Source organism: Panthera pardus, unplaced genomic scaffold (genome assembly GCF_024362965.1).
Source record: "Panthera pardus isolate Hobbes unplaced genomic scaffold, ASM2436296v1 HiC_scaffold_10, whole genome shotgun sequence".
NCBI lineage: Eukaryota > Metazoa > Chordata > Mammalia > Carnivora > Felidae > Panthera > Panthera pardus.
The window spans coordinates 38,238,956-38,264,850 of record NW_026526655.1 but is presented as its reverse complement, the minus strand read 5'-3'; the positions used below and the strand labels follow the sequence as shown (position 1 = coordinate 38,264,850).

The window sequence follows — 25,895 nt, the reverse complement described above, 5'->3', positions numbered from 1 at the left end:
CTCTCAAAAATAAATAAAAAGTAAAAAATAATTTTAATAAAAATATATAAACGTGTGTACAAATATATGTAAAATATAAATATATGAAAATTTTATATATTAAACACATATATATACATACATATGCACACACATATGTATATATGCAATAAAATATATATTTTTAAGGATACAAAAAGTATATATCTTTATATACAATAATACAAGCAAATGAACTGGAGAAAATAGCATCAATATCTATAAGAAACCAATTAGGAAAAACATAAAAAGTGTAAATGATAGTATAACAGCAATAGTATTGTAACATATTCCATACACTTCATCATTGTTTTCAGATAATTCATCATACTCTACATTAGCTAATTCTTTTTTTCCTGCTACTTGTAAACTTGAGAAGATAAAGGAGGTAGAACCATTCTAAAAGATCTAGCAAAAATTCTATTTGGTATATGTTTTTTATTCCATAGTTAATAAAAAATCACTACCTCAATTAAGTTTTGAAAACATATTAATTTAGACTCAAGTATTATTGGCAAATATTAGGCCAAGATTGGAAAGAGAATAAAAATTAAATTCAGAATTTTTGAATCACTTTAGAAATGATTCATGCATTTCAAAATAAAATTATTCCTTTACTGTTATAAAGTAAGACTACTTATAAGGAAAGGCCATAAAACCTTTGGCAGGAAAATTAGGGTTTGGCTGCCTTAGTCAAATAAGAAGCATCATCTTACTTCATCAGGTATACATCGAAGAAGATCAAGAAATAAAGATGTCAGGTAACCGTAAACTTAACAATGCATAAATTGCAGGAGAGAGGAGACCAATTCTACCTAAAATGCTACATTTATTTGACCAGTCATAAAATTAATGAGATACATTTGTATTAGCTATTTCTTTTCTTTTTTTTCATGTTTTTATTTATTTTTGAGAGAGAGAGAGAGCAGGGGAGGGACAGAGAGAGAGCAGGGGTAGGGACAGAGAGAGAGAGAGGAGACAAAGAACCCAAAGCAACCAGCAGGCTCTGAGCTGTCAGCACAAAGCCCAATGCGGGGCTCGAACTTGTGAACTGTGAGATCGTGCTTTGAGCTGAAATCGGATACTTAACCAACTGAGCCACCCAGGTACCCCTGTATTAGCTATTTCTAATTTAGCTGTTACCTGTGTCTCCTACCCAGTTACTTTAGAACAAATAAGGTCAGCATAAACTGTAGGGACCTATCAGAAGTAAGGAGAGGGTTTGTGCAGGATTAGAATAAAAGTTCTTTTAAGCTTTTCCCTTGGCATCAGAGAGCTACGGCGGTCACTTCCCACCTCCAGTGCTTTCTAGAACTTTCCCTTTGGCTGTATGCTAAAAAAACCACTGCGGTTAAGGTGATGGGATCAGAAACCTTGGGTTTGAGTCCTAGTTTTGACACTTGCTAGCTATTGGATCTTTGGGAGGTACACAATGGTTTCCTCATCCAGAAAATAAATAAGATTCCTTCATCCAGAAAATAAATATAATAATAGTGTCAATCTCACAGAACAATTGTAAGGGCTAATTAATAATGTACACCAAGTGCTAAATAAGGGGTCTGGCCATGATAAGCCTTTACCATACAAGTATTGTATTATTGCCCTTGAAATTATTATTAGCTTAGTTGGAAAATTGGCAGTCTATGAGTTTTAAAGTTGTAATCAGGCAATGATTCCTTAAAATCAGGTTTGTGATTCTTTCTTTCTTAAAATCAGGTTTGTGATTCTTTCTCCCTTCCTTCCCTCCTTCCTTCCTTCCTTCCTTCCTTCCTTCCTTCCTTCCTTCCTTCCTTCCTTTCTTTCTGTTTGTAATTCTTTAAAAGCCAAGAATAGGGGCGCCTGGGTGGCTTGGTCGGTTGAGCGTCCGACTTCGGCTCAGGTCATGATCTCACGGTCCGTGAGTTCAAGCCCTGCATCAGGCTCTGTGCTGACAGCTCAGAGCCTGGAGCCTGTTTCAGATTCTGTGTCTCCCTCTCTCTCTGCCCCTCGCCTGTTCATGCTCTGTCTCTGTCTCAAAAATTAATAAATGTTAAAAAAAAATTAAAAAATAAATAAATAAAAGCCAAGAATAACTTGTGATCTGCTAGCATTTCTGCTATCTTCCTACATTTCAAAATTCTTTATGATAATTATCTCACAAGTCCCCTAGGGAAGGTGGATTGATTTAGTTTTGCCCACTGAGCAGGTGAGATAAAAACATGTGATGGTTTTTGATCCTCAAATGATTTTATGATTCTTACTCAGCTGATCAACCCAAATCAAAAAATCAGTTTCCTATTAATTTTATCTATGTCATTCCAAGTATTATCACGCACCCCTAAGCTATAGGCATTTGGGTATAACTCGCAACAGTGAGGCCTGGTTCTTGCTGTTTGCAACCTACTGACACTTTTAGCGGTTTCTTTTGAATCAAGACCAAACACTCTAATGTGGCTTACAAGGTCCCTTCGGGGTCAAGGTGTTGCTTAACCAGCCAGTATTCTAGAATCTCAGTGGACTTCTATCCCTTTGTCCTGGAGGAACCAAGGCTCATTCCTGCCCAGGCTTTGTTTGGTACATGCAGGTCCCCTCTTGAAATTCATCCTTCTGCCTTGGCTCCTTGTAGCCTTTCTCAAACCAGTTAGTGCATCTCTGGAGGCCACTGGAAATACCTTTGGGCTTTCAAGAGTTCTCCGTGGGAATTGTTAAACTCTCTTTTCCTTTTGATGATAACCTAAAGCAAGTGGTATAAAAGCATATTTTGGCTTCCCTCAACAACCACCTTCTTACCACAGACCTCCGCCAGATGTCAGCGCCCGAGTCTGTATTCAGGGTCACAGTGCTGCCATGTGGAACTACTGTGATTGGCAGGGGCCAATAAGAACAGAAGAAAGGTGGACTTAATAGACAAATGATGTCTGGACCTGGGAAGGGCCAGTGATAATGCAGTATGCTGAGCCTTCTATATGTACCGAATTTGGCAGTAGTTGGCCTTTGTGTTGTGTGACGAGCCCACGGTCCCTCTATTGCGTTTGAAGCCACTGCAAAACCTCTACTCCCACAGCATGTACTGACCTCTAAAGAGTCAGCACCTTGGCCACCAGGACAACTCCATGGAAATGGTGATTGAATTTTGGCAAATTGTGCACTATCACATCGTCCACTACATAGAGAGGGAGCAAGCTTCTTGCTGAGGAGCCTCACCTCCAGATCCAGATGCACAGAGTCTCATTTCCAGCCCCTCACAAGCTCTGTGACCGTGGGCAAGTAACTGAACCTCTCTGTGCCTCATTCACTTCACCTATAAGATGGCAATAATATATCACTTACTCCATGGAGTTGTTGTGGTAATTGAAGGTAATTCCTCCTCAGAGTGGCACTTAGCATGAGTAAGCACTCATGAATGTTTGCTACTACTGTAAGCCTGTTAAAGTTGAGTGCTGTTTGCATGTGTTTTGTAATTTTTTTTTGGATTTATTGATAAAATAGAGTCAAAAGCTTAAGGAGTTTCTATCTAGTCTTACGTTTATACATATTCAAGTAACACTATAATAAAAACAATTTGTCTACACTTAAGATCTGCAGACTCCCATGACCTAACTCATCACTATACACCTTGCAATCTTCAGTAACCATTGCTCCTTCCGGAAACCCCACCCCCAGCCCTGCCATGTCCCACATATGTTCTGTATCCAGCAGCACCCAGCGATTATTCTGGCATCACACTTTGCATGCATGATTGTAACTGCTTGTTTATTTCTTGCCCCCAGTGGAATTATAAATTCCTTGAGGGCAGGGAATTCTGTAACCCCAGAAACGGACACAGGGGGTTATACTTCACAGACCTTCAACAAACATTTAGTGAATGAACAGATGTTGGAACCAGTTACCTGTGTAACTGTAATACCCCTAATTTTGCTGCGGTTGAGGCAGAAAAACACGTGAGAGCATAATCAGTAAGGTGGAAGACAAATTAAAATCCCAGAGAAAAGTGCCCCAAACCTAAAAAACTTAAAGAAGAAAAACCAAAGGGCTTTGACACCACATAAAGTTGCGTGAGCACTGAGTCAAGTTGCAGAAGTGCTCTGACTTGACGTTCAGACAAGGAAAAAGAATACCAAAAACATTCATTTGGCCCTAGAATGAGGTTCCAATAAATTCATAAGAAAGTAAGGACCATAGCATTTGTCATATGGAGATCTTTTAAAATACATTTGGTCATATTGTTTGTGAGTGAGGATAGGTTAATTTTCATAAATACGATTTGTTTGTTTTCTTATTTATAGAAGCAAAGTCCTACTTTCCTCCTCTTTAATAAGCTACTCTACATAGATCTACAAGGAGCCCAGAGATCATGCAATGATTTTCCGGAGGCCTTTAGCAAAGTTAATCTTCTCCAACACTACCCCCACCTCACACCTCATTTTGATATTCCCCCTCAAGTGATTTCTCTCCCCATGCACTACACACACACACACACACACACACACACCACAACACACATGATTGCAGCCTAATGAACCACAGTGCTGCAGGAGGCCTTCTGGTTTTGTTTTGTTGTTTTTTTAAGTTTATTTCTTTTGAGAGAGGCAGAGACAGCCCAAGTGGGGCTGGGGCAGACAGAGAGGGAGAGAGAGAGAATCTCAAGCAGGCTCTGCACTGTTAGCACAGAGCCCGATGCAGCGCTTGAACTTAGGAACCGTGAGATCATGACCTGAGCTGAAGCCAAGAGTCAGATGCTTAACCAACTGAGCCACCCAGGCCCCCCCACTGCAGGGAGCATTCTTATCCCCAGATATTCTGTGACAAAAGCAGATGTGGCTCTTTGAAGCTGGGACAATGTTTGCCTCAGTGGCATCCCCAGGACACAGCACAGTCAATGGAAGGAAAGGCTACTTGAACAACAATGCCATCTCTAAGGCACTTTAGCCACATGGTGTGTGTTTGCATAAAGTGAAGTCAAAATCATTACCCAGAAATGAACTTTATGCTTATTGAGTAAATGTATTTTGGGAAATTTTAAATAAGTAGTGGGCCCCGTTTATCCCTCATGTGGATCCAAATCTGAAAGAAAATCAGAAAATCATGGTTGTTTGGTTAAAACTCCCCAAGTAACCCTAAGTTGAAATAAAAGTACCACTGAAAATATTAACATATCACAGGTGAAGTGCATGTGTCTAGATAGTCTACTTCTGCTTAATGAACACTGAGCATTTACAGTCTCTGGCTTTGGGGAGCCATGATCTGGTTCAGGACTCAGAATCTGGTAAGAGCACTCTTTCCACAAGACTGAACTGTTTCTTTCAGCTTGCAATATCCCAGTCAAAAAGGTCCTTTATTCTGAAAGGAGACAGCCCACTGCTCTTACTATTTGTCAGCATGCCCCTCTCTTTCCACCCCCCGCAGCCTCGTCCTGAGCCCAAGCCCTCGTCTTTTCCTCCCTGGACATTTGCAAGAGACTGCCACATGTTTCTGGTCTGGACCACCTCTTGCACGTCCGGGCTATTGTCAGAGTGATCTTCCTCACATACAAATGGGATCATTAGACACAAACGTCCCTACATCTACTTAGACTTCTTTAACAGTTTCCGAATGCCTCAGAACAGAATCCAACTCCTTAGTGGGACATGCAAGGTCCTTCAAGATGTGGCTCTTCCTGCCTTTGCACCTAATTTCTTTCCATTCCTCCACACACCTCAGATAAGCCAAGCATGGAATCTGCTTTCAACACATGCACATGCTTGTGCTTTTGTAAATACTGTTCCCTCTCCCTGGAATGGCCTTTCTTGCTTTCCCTCTATCTTTTAACCTCACACAGTTTTGTTCTCCTGGCAAACACCTATCCATCCTTCCTTTTGCTGAAATGCCCCCTCTTTTGTGAAACCCACAGAGTCAGCGTCTCCCTGCCTATTCCCATAGCATGGTGCAAACCTCACAATACCGTAGTCATCTGCTCTGGATCTTATTCCCACCACTGGACTGGGGTCCCAGAAGGTCTCTGGAACCCACTGATGCCTTCCATGGACTATTTAAATTTCAGCTCATCCTCAAGCAAGATTTTCAATTCTGTTGCACAACACTTGGCAGATAAAATGGAATTCCTTACGTTACACTGTCCTTATATCGTTTTCCTGAACATCTAGTTTTTCTTTCCCACAGTCTCTGTGATCAAAGCTATACTCTTCATTCAGTCATTTAAAACTCTCTTTAATTTGGTTCTACTACATATCATTAAGTAATAAAACAAAAAACAGTTACTGATAGCTTCCTATGTGCTAGGCACTCTTCAAAGAGCTTTTAACATGGATTATCTTGTTTGATAATGTTAGCAGATATATTTATGTAACTCATACAGATATTAACCTATAGCAGAGAGATTTACTAATAATTATGTCCTTTAATCCTCATAACAAGCCCATGGGCAAGTACTATTATTACTTCTATTTTTGAAACGAGGAAACCAAAGCACAGAGACTTAAGACATTGCCTTAAGCAATGGCTCAAGGTCACACAGTTCATACGCAAGGTAGCTTGGATTGGAGCTAGGTAGTGCCCGTGAAAACCTGGGCTCCCTTGCAACATGATACAACTTCAGGGCAGAGAATCGTGGAACTGTACTCTTGTGACTCTCGTTCCTGCTTTCCTCCCTGCTCAGGATGTCTGCTGCCTTCTGCTCTACCCAAATCATTGTCATCCTTCAAAGCCTACCTAAAACTCACCTTCTGCTTAAAGTCTTTTCTGAAAACTTGGGCCACCTTTGAACTCTCTCCTTCATGGCTACATTCTATGGTATATATTGTCTGCACCAAACATTTTGCCACTTACGTCCTGCTTCATATAACTTTATTATATACTATCTTGCATGGTTCTTTGTCTTAAGAGGCCCTTGGGCCTCCAACAAAATTATGAGCTCCTTGAAGGTACCAACCAGGTGACTTATTTCTGAAATTTCCCATCACACCCCACATTGTGACAGACTTATACAGCTGCTTTGTATATTCTTGTTGAATTGAAATGTAAAATGAAGTCAGGTCCCCCTTCCCAATGTAGCAGATTGACTCAACTGTACCCCATAATTATATCATTAAAACCAAGCAATCAGCCTGAATAAAATTTGAATTTGTCCAATTATGTTTTAGCTTTCTGCTTAACTAACAATAAACATTGGAAAGAACAGAATATTAGAAAGTAGAGTTAGGAATAGAGTTCAAGTCCTCTTGGTTAAAACCACTGATGTAGCTGAAAATAAAATTGGCTCTTCCTTGCATCCATCATTTAAAGTCCCTTAATTCAGTTTAAATTTAATTTGTATTTAGCACAATGGTACAGATCTGCCTTAACCTAGATAAATGGAAATGATCTACTGCATGGCAGAATCCCTTTTGCAGTAACCTACTTGGCTGTGTCAGCTCCGCTGGTTATTAAGGTGTTAATCAAAAGCTCGTGACCGTATCTTGCAGCCACATGGAGAGGAGTGTTGCCATCCTTATCCACACAGTCAATTTCACCACCTGAAAGAGATGTTTTAAAACAGGATAACATAAGGATTCAGGTTGATTCAGACACTACATTCTGTGCTAGTCACTCCTGTTGTCCAAATGTTGATTTCTTTTCCCCTCTGTATACATCTCTATTCTGAAGTACAAGAATGTCTTTACAGGGATCAGGTCACCATCTAAAGTAGTAGTGTTATTAAATCTACGTAGAGGGAAGTCTATTAGAAATGCTCTGGAAGAGTCTTTCCATATTGTCTTATTTAAAGATCTAAAATCCAGGGGCACCTGGGTGGCTCAGTCAGTTGAGCGTCCGACTTCGGCTCAGGTCATGATCTCACAGTTCATGGGTTCAAGCCCTGTGTCGGGCTCTGTGCTGACAGCTTGGAGCCTGGAGCCTGCTTTAGATTCTGTGTCTCCCTCTTTCTCTGTCTCTCCCCCACTTACGCTCTGTCTCTCTGACTTTCAAAAATAAACAAAAAAAAATCTAAAGATCTAAAAACTTAACAACTGAATTCCTGCTTTGAAGGAACAGTGTAATCAAATTCCATAAAATGTAATTCTGAAGATACATTCCATTTTACTTTTACCTGCTGGATTAAAAACTTTACATTAAAACTTTATAAAACTTTTATAAAAACTTTATATTAAAGCATATGAACCAAAGAGAATAGACAGTTAAGGAAAATATTTTATGTAGTTTGAGTACTTGGTTTAAAACATGATGAGTAAAATGAATAAATGCATAAACTATGGAATGAAAATGTCTACATTTATAAAAACTATCACATTAATCACCAATAGTCCCTTTAATAATACAGTATTTTCATTTATTTTATTTTGTCTTCTTTTCCCCCAGCTTTTTGTTTTACTACATTTCTTTCTTTTTCTCCCCTTTTCATAAATATATATGTAAATACAGTCAGTCTATCTATTCATTTATTTGAGGAACCATTTTAAAATAAGTTAGACATCGTAACATTTCACTCCTGAGAACAAAGACATTCTCCTACACAACTACAATTCTGTTAGTACACTTAAGAAATTTAATGTTGATATCACAATCTTATGTAACATACAACATATTCCAATTTCTCCAGTTGTCCTCAAAATGCATATTATAGCTGTTATTATTTTTAAGTCCAGGATCCAATAAAAGATTCTGCTACCATTTTGTCATCCTGTCCCTCTAGTTTCCTTTAATCTAAAACAATCCTCCTGCCATTCATTCATTCACTCATCTCCTATGTCATTGATATCTTTGGAGGCCAAGCCAGGAATTGTGTGGAATATCCTGCATTCTGGAGTTGTCTGATTATTTCCTCGATTAGATTCAGGCTGAATTTTTGGCAAGAACACCCGAGAGTTGATGTGCACTTCCCATTGCATCCCACAGCACACATATAAGGTCAGGATATTCAACTAGATGATGCAAATTTTGATTATGCGATGCGCACAGTTTCAGTTTGGAAAGATGAAAAAGTTCTAGAAATGGACAGTGGTGTTGGTTACACAAAATGTGAATGTAGTTAGCACCACTGAACTTAACAGTTAACAATAGTTAAAATGGTAGATTTTTATGTTATATATATTTTAACACAATAAAAAAATGGGGGGCTTGGTTACTTGGTTAAGGTGACACCCACCAGAACTCTCCACCGCAAAATGTCTTTTCCCCTTTGTAATTAACAAGCAATTTGTGGGTGGTACTTCAAGACTGTGCAAATATCCTATTTCCCAACAAAGTTTCCTGCGAGGATTTTAACATAAACAGGGAGTACTTTGTTCAAAAGTTACCTGAATTCTTTATTGTGGATGCTTATATTATCAACTTGATACATAGTTCATTGGATTCTGTCTGTTTTCGAAAATTTTACCAGCTTTTGATTTAATTTTACCAACATGTAAAACATTCAAAGGTCAAAATTATATTCTTTAAAAGCCGCACTCTGATTTCCATCCCTTCCACTTCATTCTCAACCACATCCTGCACTAATCATTTCCATTAGTTTTGGTTTATGCTTTCTTTGTTTCTCTTGGCAAAAATAAACACACAGATTCTTTATACCTTGCTTTTTTAAAACTTAACAATATGCCCTGAAAACCTCCTAAATATACTTTTACAAATCACTTCTTGGAGGTCTTCCTCATTTTTATACAGCCTTATTGTTTTCTTATCCTGGTAGGGTGGGCATTTAGGTAGTAAATATCATTTTGCTATTATCAGGAATGCTGCAGTGAATAAACTCATGCATATGTTGTTTCCTATTTGTGGGGTGAATCTTCAGGGTAAATTCCTAGAAAGGGAGTTTCTCGGCCAAAGAAAGAACTGTGTAGTTTTGTTCAATTTTGCCATATTTCTTCCTTCAGGTGCTGTGCCATTTTACTGTTCACATGAACCATGTATGAGAGTGCCTTTTCCCCACAGCCTAATCAAGCCTTTGAATACCTGCCATGTGATGGAGGGAAGTACTATCTCAGTATAGTCTTCATTTGCATTTCTCATAATAAGAAAGTTGAGCATCTTTTCCTATACTGAAGACTATTTTTTTCCATGAACTATTTATTCATGGCTTTTGACCATTTTTCTAAGTGTGTGTGTATACGTGTATAGTTTTTTTTATTCCTTGATTTTCAAGGACTCTTAAAATATGTAGGAGATTCACCATTTACCAGTAATACGTATTACAAATATTTTCACCCTAGATTTTCATTTTTCTTTGTTTTTTAGTCTGAATTTTTGGAATTCATGACTTTTCTATTATACTATTTAGATTTTGCATTGAGGTTAGAAAGGTTTTCCCCATATCCTGACAATAAACTGACACACGTGAAACTATTTGCAATACTGTCTCCACAGATACCTCAGAGCAATCCAGGGCCCATGTATCTAAGAACTGCCTGCAGTGGTTGCCTGAAAGATTCCCCCCCCCCGCACCAGCCCCCAGAGCTGATCCAGGGAGATGAGAGAGGCAGATTCCCAGACTCCAGAGAAACCTTTGCTCTGGACAAATACTGCATCACTCCATGTCCTTCCCAGCCAAGAGGCACCAAACCTTTCTTAAGAAGTGTTACAGCCTCCGTGTTTATTAGCCCCAAATATGTCCAATATTGGGTAGGGAAAGAAAAGAGTGAAAAATATTGGAAAAGGTAAGGGGCTGAGTTGATAAATTTCTTCCTGTTGTTACTACCATTTTATAAGTCAATTTAAAACTATAAACATATATTTAATTACTTTCCACATATGCATTTGTTGTCATTTAAAATATATTTCAGAAAAACATCTTAACTAGTGGAAAAATAAAGATTGTATTTGTTATTCAGAAATATGTTTTATATTAAAGTAGGACCTCTAGATGAATGAATTTCTATTTTTTTTTTAATTTTTTTTTTAACGTTTATTTATTTTTGAGACAGAGAGAGACAGAGCATGAACGGGGGAGGGTCAGAGAGAGGGAGACACAGAATCCGAAACAGGCTCCAGGCTCCGAGCTGTCAGCACAGAGCCCGACGCGGGGCTTGAACTCACGTACCGCGAGATCGTGACCTGAGCCGAAGTCAGCCGCTCAACCGACTGAGCCACCCAGGTGCCCCATGAATTTCTATTTTATAGTTACTCCCCAAACCTTTCCATTTTCACCTGAAAATCTTTAAGATTTGCCTGGATTGTAAATTAAATACCTTTACAATTCATTTGATGGTTGCAAGTTAAATGCTGGTAATTGATTACTGATAATTAGTGAGGAAAATAAACATCCGTGAATTTAGAAGTATGCCAAGCATGTCAGAAAGGATAATTTATGCAGCATTATCTAAACTTTCCTCTGAAGTTAGTTTTTCCTGCATAAATAAAAAGAATGGTCATCTTATTAAATTGCCTCAAAAGTATTGTGAGCCAAAAGGTCAAAAATCTCACAATGAATCATCCTAACCTATCACTTGACTCTTCCTTTTTAAACTCTATTTTTAAAGCTTCCATGAAGCAAACATCACATTTGAACTCTTGTAACCTGCTGCACAGCGTCTGAGGCAGCTGCCTAGTGCAAATGGCTGGATCACATGCGTCCCGGTATCACACAGTGTCACACAGTGGCTGGGGCAACATACCTTCAGACAACAAACAACGTGATTGAACCTCAGAGGTAGTCCGCTACCACCCATAAAAATAAAAGAGGGGTGTGTGTGTGTGTGTGTGTGTGTGTGTGTGTGTGTGTGTGTGTTTTCTGTTTGTTTCTCTTTTTGTTCTTTTTTCACAACTGTCTCACCAATGCTGAATGATCCTGGAAAAACAAAGTTATGAAGAACTAATAACTCTTGACTAGAGAATAGTCAGGGAAGTAGAGAAATGCCGTACAAAGTCCAAACACCAGGGTGATGTAACAAAACAAATAAATAAACACAAAGAATGTTCCTCAGGAGTATGCTCAGTTGGTTTAGGGAGCCAACTGATGTCCCCACGTGGGACCAGCATTCCGAGTCCGGTTGTGCAGTGACCCATTCTGTAGGACAGACACCAGGTCCGGGGGTGTGAGCCTCTGGATTCTTCCCAGAAGGAAGCCAGCAAACAGAAGGAAAGAAAAGAGCTTCCTATTCTTCTCCCTAAGGGCATTTTTGAAAATGTCAGATGGAAGAACTCACAGTTCTCAGATGTGTAATGAATGCAAAGAATTGTCAGCTGACAGAAGAGAATGGCAAATCATCCTTCCACAGGGACGACTCTACTCCAGATATGTGACTCTTAGAATAAATAATTCAAGTTAAAAAAATTTTTTTTAAATATGCCACTGTGCGGGGCACCTGGGTGGCTCAGTTGGTTAAGCGACCAACTTCAGCTCAGGTCATGATCTCATGGTTTGTGAGTTCGAGCCCTGCGTCGGGCTCTGCCGCTGACAGCTCAAAGCCTGGAGCCCATTTCAGATTCTGTGTCTCCCTCTCTCTCTGCCCCTCCCCTACTCATGCTCTGTCTCTCTTTCCTTCAAAAATAAATAAACATTAAAAAATTTGGGGCGCCTGGGTGGCTCAGTCGGTTGGGCGTCCGACTTCGGCTCAGGTCACGATCTCGCGGTCCGTGAGTTCGAGCCCCGCGTCGGGCTCTGGGCTGATGGCTCAGAGCCTGGAGCCTGCTTCTGATTCTGTGTCTCCCTCTCTCTCTGCCCCTCCCCCGTTCATGCTCTGTCTCTCTCTGTCTCAAAAATAAATAAAACGTTAAAAAAAAATTAAAAAAAAAAATTAAAAAAATATATGCCACCGTGCATCCAGAGATGCATTTGTAAGTGTAGTGCTTGAGAGTTTGGTCTCTGATGTTAGACTGGCTGTGTTCCAATCCCTGTTCCTCAACAAACCTGCCATGTATCCGGACAGAAGTGACAACCTCCATGCCTCAGTTTCCCCATCTTTGAAATGTGGATGACAACAGCACCTCTTTCTCATGGGGTGGTTGAAAGGATTTATGTGGAGTGCTTACTCAAGCACCTGGCAGTATGAACACTTAATGAACATTAGCTGTATCATTATATATAATGGGCTATGTATTATTGCCACCATATCTTCATCATTTCAGGCCCCTGGACCCCACCCAACTCACAAGTAAGATTCCAGGCCAGCCAAGAATGAGGCTCTGAACAAGCTCCTTGATCATAGAAGACAAGAGATGGGTTCTCTTTCAGGTCTCATCGCAACTCAAAAATCTAGCAACAATGTCTGGAGAGGGCATGGAAGTCTTTCAAGTCCACTGGAATGGCTTTTGGAGAGGTCAAAACAGCCAGCAACACCCCCAGACTGCTGTCAGCACACTAACGTTACACGGGGAGATGCGTCATGGGCTTGATATAAAGGAGATGGTCAGTTTGGTCTGGCCACAGGGAAGGACCTGTAGGAAGGCAGTACGCACAAAGAGAAAACTTACTCTCTCTTTGATCTGATCACTGGTTCTTGAATATGCTTTAACAGGAAGCGAAGCTTTTTATACCAAAGAAGTAAGGCCTATTGATTAAATTCAGACTACATTTTATTTTTTAAGTTTATTTATTTATTTTGAGAGGTGGGATCAGAGACAGAGAGAGGGAGAAAGAGAATCCCAAGCAGTCTCTGTACTGTCAGCACAGAGCTCAATGTGGGCTCAATCTCATGAACTGCAGGATCATGACCTGAGCCAAAATCATGAGTTGGACGCTTAACCGATTGAGCCACCCAGGCACCCCAAATTCACACTAAATTTTAAAAAATGGATCCAAAAATCACCCTAGTCTCATTTATTTTTAAGGCAGTGGACACTATTTCTGAAAAAACAGTTGAGAAACATGTGTGATGAGGAAAGTGTGAGAAAGAGAGTTTCGAGGGTCACTCCCCACCTCCCCTTGTTTACTTCAAGCAAAACAAAACAACTAATGTGGCCCTTTCAATCAACTGAATGTCAAAGACATACCTCATATTTCAAATTAGAATTAATGGGTGTTATGCAACTAATTTTCATTTTATCTTCCTTTGTTCACTGGAAACCTGTCAGGGTTTATTTTTCCCTATAGTTACACTGAAATGCTTATAAATTTCCTTCGCTCTGCTGCAGATATTTTGCTTCCTAAGCGTAATTTTCCTGGCTGATCTTCCATCCAAATGTCAAATGACTTTTTGGTTTTATGACTTCGGTATCTAAGATATAACATAGTACCACTAACAATTCATCCAAAGTTCATAAAGATGAGAAAAAGACGGGTCCAAGAAGTTGACTAATGCCAAAACTTTAAAAAGTACAAACGTGGGTCAACTAAAGATAGTTTAGGAACTGCTGAACTTACCTGGAATGTCAGCACAAATTTTGCACTAAACCTGTTTTTTTTTTTTTTTTTTTTTATTGTGTCTAAGATTTGCTAAGAAAGCAGTAGTTCTACTGTGGTCAAGGTCAATCCACTCACAGATGCTGGCCACAACCCATAATAGTATTATAAACCATAATGTGAAGTGATACTCCCTAGTACTTTGGCTACAGAGACAACCCCGTGGTTCAAGTACACCTTTCCAAGTGAGCCTGGAAAATTACTAGGTTACGTGACTTTCCAAGGTTTCTATCAAGCCTGTGACTTTATCATCCTTTATATCAGGCACTTAATTGCTTTTCCTCTGAATCATCTCATTTTTCCTACCTTTGTCTAAATAACTTAAAGAGGTTTAACTTAGCAAACTATGGTGAATTCTAAAACTTAAAAATAATACGATTTGCTGCTAGAAAATGTATGATAGTTATTTGTATTAGCTTCTGAGTGAAGAATGCAGGACCTTGAGCCCATACAAGGACATCATTTCCAGTTTCGAAACTCATATGTTCTTTGACTGACTGGGAATTAACTGAGAAATAGTGGCTTTATGTTCTTGCTCCTAAGCTGGATGGTGATGATATGTCTGATAAAGAGCTTTTAGCAAAGTGCATCAAAGGACGGTGTAAATCTAAGCTTCATAAAATAGACCATTATCTAAAACAGAGTATCATCTTTCATGTCCAGATAACTGACAGACAAGCTCAGATCAGGACACTGTTCAAAAAACAACACTGCGGAAGAATCTCTCTTACCATTCTGAATGAGAGTTTGTGACCGTGTGAACCTTCCATGGACAGCTGTCATGTGCAGTGGACTTTTGCCATCTTTACTCTAAAAAATGAGGGAGAGAGAAACAGTTGATCAGTGACACCAGTCTGAAACATTCCTATGAATACTACTGCCAATGCCTTGAAAAAACCAATTTAATTTTTTAAAAATATGATAAAAAATTATAAGCCAATGATAATTTTGAAAGCAAAAGGTAAAATATATATGAAGCCTCAAGTGACTGCATAACATTGCATTTTATTTATTTTCTTAAAGTTTTATTTATTTTTTGAGAGAGAGAGAGAGAGAGAGCGTAAGCACGTGCCTACAAGTGGGGGAGGGACCTAGAGGGAGGGAGGGGACAGAGGATCTGAAGTAGGCTCTGCACGTACAGCCCAATGTGGGGCTTGCACTCACAAACTGTGAGATCGTGACCTGAGCTGAAGGCAGATGCTTAATGGACTGAGCCACCCAGGCGCCCCAAGAAGTGAAAATTATTTTAGAGAGGAAATGTGAAATGTCTAGTTACACTGATAATTTTTAAACTATCCTGTTTCAAACTGAAACAGTCATCCAAAATGTTTTTTTCCTCTCCTGTGATTTACTGATGAAGACAGTTTCCTCAAAGGTGGTTTTTTTTTTTTTCAACTTTTGTCAAAAGTACATGAGAAAAGACAAATGATGTGTTAACTGGCTTGGCCCTGTTTGACCTAACATTGACTATGCTGCTATAAATGACTGTAACTCTCAAAACAGACTTGGAACCCTCCACCATTTCCTATACTCGAATTCCATAGCACAACTTTTTATTGTTCCAAAACAGAAATGCATGCTTCATTTAACTCATTAGAAATCACAGGATTACAACATGCAATGGTTTAACAAATTGCCATTTTAATGATCACCTGGAAAGGTGCTGAATTTACACGTCTTTATTATTCAAGATATAAATGATAGAACTCCTGGACGGAGATTAAGCAAAAACATGAAAAATGTACAAAATCTATATAGTGATCATTATTATGCCAAATACTAAAGTCCTACATATTCATTAAGAAATAGCCATTTATAGGAATTCATCTGAAAATAATAATACCAAAAAGAAAATATTAAGTATCCCCAAAGGACAGAATGTATCCTTTCATTCAGGTATTGTTAACAAAAAAAAGAAGAAGAGAAAGAAATACATGCACTTTATTTTTCTAAGTCTCAGGAGGAACATTTTCCAAAGTCTGAGGTTAAATATGAGATGTCAAAAATGCAAATTCATTTTTGAAATGAAACCCATATACCTGTGCTTTAAAATGCACTGTTGGTAGGAATGCAAATTGGTGCAGTCACTGTGGAAAACAGTATGGAGGTTCCTCAAAAACTTAAAAACAGAAATACCACATGATCTAGTAATTCCACTATGGGGTATCTACCTAAAGAAAATGAAAACACTAATTTAAAAAGATATATGCACCCCTACTTTTACTACAGCATTATTTACAATAGCCAAGATATGGAGACAACATAATTGTCCATCAATAGATGAATGGATAAGGAAAATGTGGTACATAAACACACACACACACACACACACACACACACACACACACACACACACAGGAATATTATGCAGCCATAAAAAGGCTTTAGACTGTGGGCTGGAATAGCTTATAAAAACCACAAGGGTTTAACAGAAGAATTTTTATTATATCCTAAAAGTCCATCCCTTAGGAAGTAAGAAAGGAGTTATGCACACTCTGTGCCAAGGAAAGAGTTAATCAGAGCAGTAAGTGCATCAGTTGAAAAATAATCTTTATAGTGAAAAGTCAACAGGAAGATGGGAGAAAATAGGATCCTTATATGATTATAAGCTGAGTCAGAAAAGATTAAGAAAGGAAGATGGAAGTAAGCTTGAGGCTTTACTGAAATGATATTTTTAGAGGAAAAGGATCAGCAACCAAGAGAATAAGGATACAACTGCAGAAATGGCAGAGTTGACATTAACTTGTCTCTAGGTGGTGCTATTTCTTTAAATTTTGCTCCAATATTTTCTCTTAAATTTAATTTAAAACATAACTAACTAGCATTTAGTTAAATACATATAAAACCATAAATATTTCAGTGTTTAGATAATATCTTTATAAATATTTAGCTAAGAACTTTTCTGTGTCTAGAAAATAGCTTAAAGGCTGTTAACTACCTAAACTGCAGCCAGAGAACCAAAGCAGAAATAACTGGTTTCTGTATCTTGCCATTGACAATGCTGGTTCCATTTCAGGGACAGAAAACACTGCACCCTTTTCTCCCATGGAGTGGTTGTGCATTTGGTAAGGGGACAAATAAATAGGACAACCAAATTTTCATAAAATACAAACGACAGCTATATCAGATCAATCTTTGCCTGGGTTCATCAACCACTGAGTCCAGTCCTTAGCTGATTTTTCCCCCTTAGGGATATGGTGGCCGGAGGTGGGGCCAGGAAGCATTGAGAGAATCATGGCAGCCATTTGGGAACAATTATGTTTATATGGCATGGATGTAAAGGGAACTTGCTATTTCAAAAAGCCATTGGAAACTAATGAAGGTCCAATCGATAATACTTTTTATTTAGTCTTTACAAGTTAGATCTCAGGATACTCAGGTTGAGACTAGGGATCCTACTGAGTTTCATTATCTGCCTGAGAAATCTGTCACACTGGGTGTTTGTTGTTACTGCTGCTGTTTTAAGAACTTCAGAGAAGGATAAAACATTCTTTGCATTCTCAAAAGAGAGGATATGTTCAGTTCTTCCATTTATTCAAGTCTCTGCTTTTATAAGATTTTTTTCTTAATTCCTAGTCTCTTTCTTATTTCTAGACTCATTTCCCCATTGTAGTTAGTGCTTGGAAAATTCTGTTATTTTGAGAATTTTTTTAAATTAAGCCAGAAGCCCTTCTATTGATGTAGGCATGGTTCAGCCACGCTCATGAAGAAAAGCTAATAAAGATAAAGAATATTTTATAAACATTAGTACTCTTCCAGGACAGAATGAAATATCCTTCACTAAATGGGGTATCTCAATTTCCTTGACCACCATTCTCCTGAGAAATCCTTTCATTTCTTCCACTTTGAATGCCTTCTTTCCTCATCCTCCAACATCCCCCAAATCCTCCCTAAACCCAGATATATCTTACTACCCAGGAACTTGAAGGCATTGTGTTGTCTGTGGCACATGTCTCCTGGAGTCACACAGCTCAATGGTCCTACTGGAAGGCAATAGAGCATCTAGAAGATAACATTAAGGTCAGCCTGCAAGGGTTAGGGGGAATGTGTCAGAAGCGCAAAAGGGCTTCCTAATTCAATGGAAGAGCAATATAAAACCCTAATTTGCAAAAAGCCGTACGTAGTCCAATTTTTTAAATGGTTCTAAAAGCCAGAGATGGTACATGGTTAGTCCTCATCCATTTCTCTCTTTTTTCCTCACATCCTCTCCAAAGTCGTCATGTCCTTATCACTGCTTTCTTTCTCTCGCCTGTCCCATTTCACCTTTAACCTCTGCTGTGCAACTCATTCTATAATTCAGACCTGGTACATATACAGAAGGGAGCTGGTTCACTTCAATAGATGTGTGATGGGCTTCAGCTCCAGTGTCTGAGGGCTAAAAAGACTAAGGGCCCACGGATGGAAAAGAATTCAGACCATGGGCAGGCTGAATACTAGTGACCTGGAGGCAGGAAACCTGGCAATGGTAATTTCTGAATCTATCTAAGTAGTATTTGGAATAGCTATGTATTTAGTGCCTTCTTTAACATTTTGAATGCTTCCAAAAAGCGCTTTGAGATGCTACAGAATTACAATGTAATGTGCAATGGAGAAGAAAAATTATTTTGTATCTTCTTGGGCTCTTCCTATTTGCAAAATACAAGTGAACCTTCAATGGATTATTGTATAAAGTATTGTGTCTTTATTATTTTATCATAATTAAACCAACACTACAAAGTCAGAGGTAGGGCCATGGTCAATCGAAGCAAAACGAGGGATTGTAAAATGTGTGCTGGACACACGTCCTCCTTCCCCTCTCCATCATCTTGTACTTGCTCATGAAGACGTCACTCTTAGTACTTTGTAATGATAGAGGAAAACAACGTGAACATGTGCATGGGTATTGGCCGCATTTCAATATGCTATTTCTGTCAAACTCTGGAAGATCTAAACAAATACAAATTGTCTTGGAATCTACAAACACTTTCAAAATCCAAGGAGCACTGTGGTACACAGAGATAACAACTTCCATTAGAAAGCTACCTCCAGAGTCAGACAGAATGGCTCTAAGGAAATGGGAGACAGATTATGGCTCCAGGGTGAATCCGGAATCATGAAGGAGGATTCAAGAGAAGGAAATCCGATGTAAACAGAGTAGATTGAAGGAGACTGAAGGAGAAGGCTAGATTTGAACCAAAGTCCCACTTACACAGATCAGCTATTACATAAACCTAAGTCTCAGATTTAAAAAAAAAAAAAAAAAAAAAAAAAGGTATTTCCATATTGTATTGATGATTAGCAGTGTACAGGAAAAATTAATTCTTTAAATTAAGTGGTCATGCTTTCCAGGCACATTTTATGGGAGAGAAAGCTGCCATAAACTGAGACAGCATAGTTAACTGGGAGAAGCAGGGAGGTGTGCCAGAAAGTGGCCCTCTAGCCTTGTTCTCAGGCACACTGAGAGCACCAGTTGGCGTGGTTTGAAGAGGGAATAGAGAACATCAGACAGCTCTTTGAATTAATTAACTGAAGGTTGGTGAAGCGAGCTATTTTATTTAACTTCAATAATTTTCCTTTCTTTGGAGAATTCAAGGATTTCCTTCAGATACCAGTATGGCAATACAAGTGTCACAAGTTTTGGGGACAAGAAGTTTGGCCACCTGTAAACTTCCTGCCTTCTCACCACTGTCCTCTGTGACTTCAACGCCATATGATGACTCTTCCCACCTTCGGTTACAGGTCCTCAGTCTCTTTGATGCCCCTTTGTCTCTTACCCCCACCTAGCACCCTGGATTGACTCCACTCAACACTCTCTTCTTCATTTCTGCCTGTTTTCCACCTTCATGAAGACATTATACTCCCCTCCACTTCCTTTCTATCTTATCCAACTCTTCTTTTTTCATCCCTTTCTCTGGCTCTTCCTCCTCTTCCTGATCCTAAGACCAAAGGGTTACTGGCATCCTTCCTTCATCCTTCCTCTCCTCATGCTGTGATGCACTCTCTCCTTGGGTGACCTCAACCTTTTCTCTGAGCCTCCACTATCGATCACCTCTGTGTGAATGAGGCAGCCTAATTTTTTTTCTTCTATTTTCTACTGCTCTCCCATGCTGGAGGATCACATTTTCCATTGTTGGTTTTCTCAGACTGTACCAAAGGCTCAAAATCATCTTCTCAAAAACTAAACTTCCCAGTTTTACCTCCTAAGCCTACTCTTTCTCCTAACATCCCCCTTAATAATGATAATTGTTTACTGAGTGCTTGACATGTGGAAGACAATGTTCTAAGTAATTTATGTGAGGTAACTTGTTTGGTCCTCACAGCAGTTCCATGAAGAAGATGCTACTGTTTCCCCAACTTTACAGATAAACGGACACACAGAGAGGTTGTTTATGATTACATAGTTACTGAAAGTCAAGGCTAGGATTGGAATATAGGCAGTCCAGCCTCAGAACTGAACACTTAACTACTATTCTGTATTATCTCTTAACCAGATTTCATTTCTTACATTTGTCTTCAATTCCTCTATCTCCTATCCATCCAAATTTCATTGATTTTCTTTCTGCGAAGCCTCTCTCTTCTGTTGGTTGTCCCAACTCTCCTGGGCTCATTGCTTCTTATCTAGATCAGTTTTATTGACTTTCATTTATTCTCTAATTGTCCTCTCTCTAGGTCCACTACACCTGAATTTTCTTTTTATAAAAATGAAAATAGTTTTTTCTCACCTGGATATAAAAATAACACATGCTCATGTATCACAATCAGAAGATTAAAACAAGTATATAAAAAAGAAACTAAAAACCCAAATCATAATTTTGCCTCTCTGCAGTGATATTATATTGGTATATATTCCAAATATTTTTCTCTTTTTATTCATATACCCAGACACATACTTTTTTAAATTAAAAAATTAGATATTTAGTTACTGCATATTAATTTTTTCACTGATAACACTAGGTATTACAAGTCTTGTTCACATTTGCCAGTCTTTTTTTCTTTTCCTTTTTTCCTTTTTTTTCATATTTGCCAATCTTAAAGGCAGATATACCTGTGTGTTAGTTTGCATTTTTCTAGTTTCTAATGATACTGAATATTTTTCATAGGTTTAATGGATATTGTATTATCAGTCTTGTGATTGGCCTTTGCCCAGATTTTATAGAAGATTTTCAGACTTTTTTTTTTTTTAATGTTTATTTTTGAGGGAGAGACAGAGCGCAAGCAGGTAAGGGGCAGAGAGAGAGGGAGACACAGAATCTGAAGCAGGCTCCAATCTCTGAGCTGTCAGCACAGAGCCTGATGTGGGGCTCGAAACCACAAACTGTGTGATCGTGACCTGAGCCAAAGTCAGATACTTAACCGACTGAGCCACCCAGGCACCCCATCAGACTTTTTCTTATTGATTTTTATGAGCTCCTTATATATTAAATGTATTAACATTTTGTTTATCATGTGTATTGCAGAAAAAATTCTTCTGAGTTGTTCCTCTTTCAATTTAGTTTATGTCCGCGTTTTTTTGTTGTGTTTTGTTTTGTTTTTGGGGGTTTGTTTTGTTTTGCCATATAAACATTAAAAAAATTTATGTAGTCATATATACAATTTTTTCTCTGGTGTTGTGTGGCCAGATTACTATTTCTAATTGTCAGTTTAGATCACATGACCTCTATAATGAGTATTGGTCCCCACAGCTTATAGAAGCCCAAACTCCTCAGCTAGTTGATAAGCCCTTTCATTGGTCAGGTCACATCTCAGCTTGCTCCTGGGTACTTTCTTTCATACATTTCATTCAGGCACAATAAATCACCATTCTGAAAATTCGTCTCATATTTCCTCACTATTAAAAATTGTAACAAAAAAAGTAAAGAGATTTTAATAGTGAATGGGAAAGGTCATTAAAATAGATTGATCCACGGGCACCTGGCCGGCTCAGTTGGTAGAGCGTATGACACTTGATCTTGGGGTTGTGAGTTTGAACTGCAAGTTGGGTAGAGAGATTACTTCAGTAAGTAAATAAATCTTAAAAAAATAAAACAGATTGATCCAATATTCTTAAAATTGAATTTCAGGAATGGTAATTTTTCAAAAGCAGAGGCAGAACACATTGGGACCTTGCTTTAAGATTCCTGTGTGCTTGGGATAAGGGAAGCTGAGGATGAATACAAGGTCACTTGGTACAGGTCAGGATATTCTGCTACAACCTAAATGCATTCAAATGATGTAACCTGGATGGCGAGGGCTGCACGCATAAGTTCCTCTTGGTTACCTGTTATAGTGAGCTAACTACTAACCTAGAGTCTACCCAGAGCTTTTCCTATCCAGAATTCCCAAACCCTTTCATGTGGTTCTCTTTACCTGGAGTGCTCTCTCTCAGATTCTCTCTATCCCTCCTCACATCAACTGATATCAATCTTCTGAGTCTCAGCTCAAAAGCAGGCTCCATTTTTGATCCTCGAGAAATAAGCACTGCTTCTTACAGTCTGCAGCACTCTATTATTGTCTTGTGCCACTCAGCACATTCCTCTCTTGCCTCATGAACACTTGAGCACACTATCTCCTTACCGTACTGTAAATTCCTTGAAGGCAGAGCTCACATCTCATCTTGGAGTACTCCTTCCGAACTAAACAGAGGGCACGAGATGATCTTCAGTAAGTGTGCTGAATAAAGACTATCAGGTCCAGGTCAATGTTACATTACTAAAGCCACTACCTAGGGTTTACTATTGGACAGTGCCTGAGAAACTTTTTGGAGGGCCATGCCAGGGTTAGGAACAGACCTGAGATCATTGGCTTAGGCTTTCCTTTTGATTCTCAAGCAGTTCTGCCATATTAGCTCAACATTCACCTCAGTGTTAGAAACCAAGCCAAGCCAACATCCCTGAGACCAGTATTTGCTCTAGAACATTCACTAAGCTACCAAAAGCATGTGGCTAGACCCTCAGTGTCTTCCAGCTGGTCCTACCATTTCTGTGGTAACAACACAGCTAAGTTTCTGTAACACACCCACACAGGGCAAGGCTGTCATTTACTAAAACAGGGCATAATTTACAACAGTTGATTTTGCTCACACAGAGGCTCAACGCAAAGGTATTTAGCCCAGAGAGAGACTGAGAATGTCGTACCTGGATGTTAACATCCGCCCCGTTGTTTACCAATAGTTCAAGACACAAAGCACCGTGTGTGGAGGCAGCAGCGAAATGCAAAGGGGTGAACCCGCTGTTGTTGGGCTGGTTCACGTTAGCACCGTAGTCAGTCAGCTCATTAACTACAGCATCCTGCCCGTTGTAGCAGGCGAGGTGAAGGGCCGTGTTTCCATAGATGTTGATTTCATCAATCTGCAAATGAGTCCAACACAGGATGGGTAAAATCACCAGAGCCACTTTATTGCATTTTCCACAAAAAAGCCTAATGGCTACACTATGGGAAGTAAACTTCCATCTGCCAACATAATTATTCAGAGCTTTCTCTTGTCCCGGTGTGGTCATCCTGGGAATGCCTGTCATCCCAAGATAAAGACAGCAAAAAGTGAATGTGACAAAAAGTGAACTGGGAGGAAGAGTTGGAGGTTTCAAGTCGTGGGGAGAGATTTTTCAGCAAGGGAAGGGATAAAGAGTGAAAGGCAAAACTGCCTCAGAATGGCAGAGGAGAACTGAATCAGGGAAGAAAAGAGCCAAAACTCAACAGAGAATGGGAAGCAAAGGGTTGGGAGATATGCAGGGAGGTGCTGCAGATTCTAAACTAGGAGTTGGGCTCAGAAGCCACTTGGTTTGGCTCTGCCGTCTGACACCTCCCACGGCCACGTCCCAGCTGCAGAGCCAAGAGCTGTCTTAGGGGTTTAGCTCAGGGCTCTCTCCTGCTGTCCCAGAACTGCTGCACCGCTGGGTTTCACTATCTCAGTCTCAGCATTGCAACTTGGTTTTCCTTTCCTCCAGGGACAGGGATGTTCCAAAGCCCCACAATGCCCCTGTTCTGCTAGTTGAGGGAGGCTGGGATGGGGCTGACTTCTCCAGCTCAGCATTGGACATTTCTGCTGTTTGTCCCTGCCACTCACTCCTTGATTTCTGCATGTACACCACAACTTAGAAGGCTGAATTCTGAAGGTGGGATGAAGAACCGTAGCCTATTTAAAAAACAACAGGTTAATAATATGTACTGCAGGCAACATATATGTTTATAATTCTCTATGTTGATACAGAAAGTTAGCCTGTTTCTGGTTTTTCATTACTTGCTATATGCCCCCATTGCCCTTCATTGATTGTCCCTGTAAACTCAAAAAGACAGGACACTAGAAAAGAAGGTGGGTTTTTTTTTTTTTTACCCTCTGGAATTAAAAATCAAACAGGATTCAATTTCAGAACAACAGAAAACCCACAAATACACCATGGGTTGATGCATTAAACATAGCTCACCTCCACCCCTAGATTCAGGAGATGTTTGACAACGTTGATCTGTCCATTGGAGGCTGCAGCGTGCAGGGGGGTATAACCCTTCTTATCCTTACAAGTCACTTCTGCGCCGTGGTTAATGAGCAATGCCACGACATCCAGGTGGCCTTTACAAACAAAACAACATAAGACATGGTGAACCTTTTAGGATAATTTGACGATTTATTCTGCCTAAATCACCACTATTAGCTTCTACTGTCACCAATATTGCAAATCCTGCTAAATATGTTAGTACCACAATCTAAAATATGTTAAAATAAAACCGGTGCTTTTGAAAGCAATTGCCATTCCTCACTGAAAAGTCCAACAATGACAATTTGGTTTGGAAAAACTAATGGAAAAAAAAAAATCAATCGGAATAACTCCAGATTATTGTTAAATTATATTGCTGCTGCTTGACCATAGTTGTGGATCACAGAAGTGGCAATTCATATGGTTCAACTTAAAAGTATTCTTGTGAATTACTGGCTAAATAGAAACCCTTCTAGTTTCAACTCCTGTTGACATATTTTCTAGAATAGTTTCCTTTATACCCTATCTCACTATATAAATAGTATGATAAATGTGTTTGGCCTTTATATTGTGACTGAAGATTATTTGATGCTTTGGGTCATTGCTGTAAACATGGTTCATAATTGAAGGGTAGAAGGTAAGTACTAACTCCAAGGGTCTAAGATGCATGTGGGATTGTGTGTGCATATGTGTGAGAAAGAGAGAGATGGAGGGAGGGGTGTATTGGGGGGGGGGGGAGGGAGAGAAGTGTGTGTGTGTGTGTGTGTGTGTGTGTGTGTGTGTGTATGTGTGTGAGACACAGAGAGAGTATTTGGCCATGGCTTGTTGTATTAAAATTTGACTCTTTTCCCCCAAGACTTGTATATGGAAAAATTACTTTCAGTTACTAGTGGTACTATCTTAAGCTTAAGTGGTGTTATCTTTTGTCCTGGTTTTGTCCTTTATTCCCTAAAGATAGTCATCTATATATTTTTTTCCTATTTGTATACTGATGACACACAAAAAGCAATTCCATACAAATGCTGAAAGCAATTCTACACAAATGTTTTAACTACATGTTAGCAAAGAACAAACTTGAAACCCCAGGTTCTTTGAGTCCCATCTCACTAGCCTAGTGTGTGCTCTACACAAACACCAGTCTGGCA

At 39.2% G+C, this 25,895-nt stretch overlaps 1 protein-coding gene across 10 annotated transcripts in view; it reads right to left on the bottom strand.

Moving 5' to 3' along the window:
• ANKRD44 (ankyrin repeat domain 44) overlaps positions 1-25,895 on the bottom strand; it is a 324,230-nt gene that overhangs the window by 111,874 nt on the left and 186,461 nt on the right. For all 10 annotated transcript variants that reach the window (XM_019428337.2, XM_019428342.2, XM_019428339.2 and 7 more), the window contains exons 7-10: positions 24,703-24,845; positions 23,416-23,628; positions 15,055-15,133; positions 7,394-7,508 (exon numbers count right to left, since the gene is read on the bottom strand). In XM_019428337.2, coding sequence (XP_019283882.1) covers positions 7,394-7,508; positions 15,055-15,133; positions 23,416-23,628; positions 24,703-24,845 — 550 coding nt within the window. The remainder of the gene's footprint in view (positions 1-7,393; positions 7,509-15,054; positions 15,134-23,415; positions 23,629-24,702; positions 24,846-25,895) is intronic.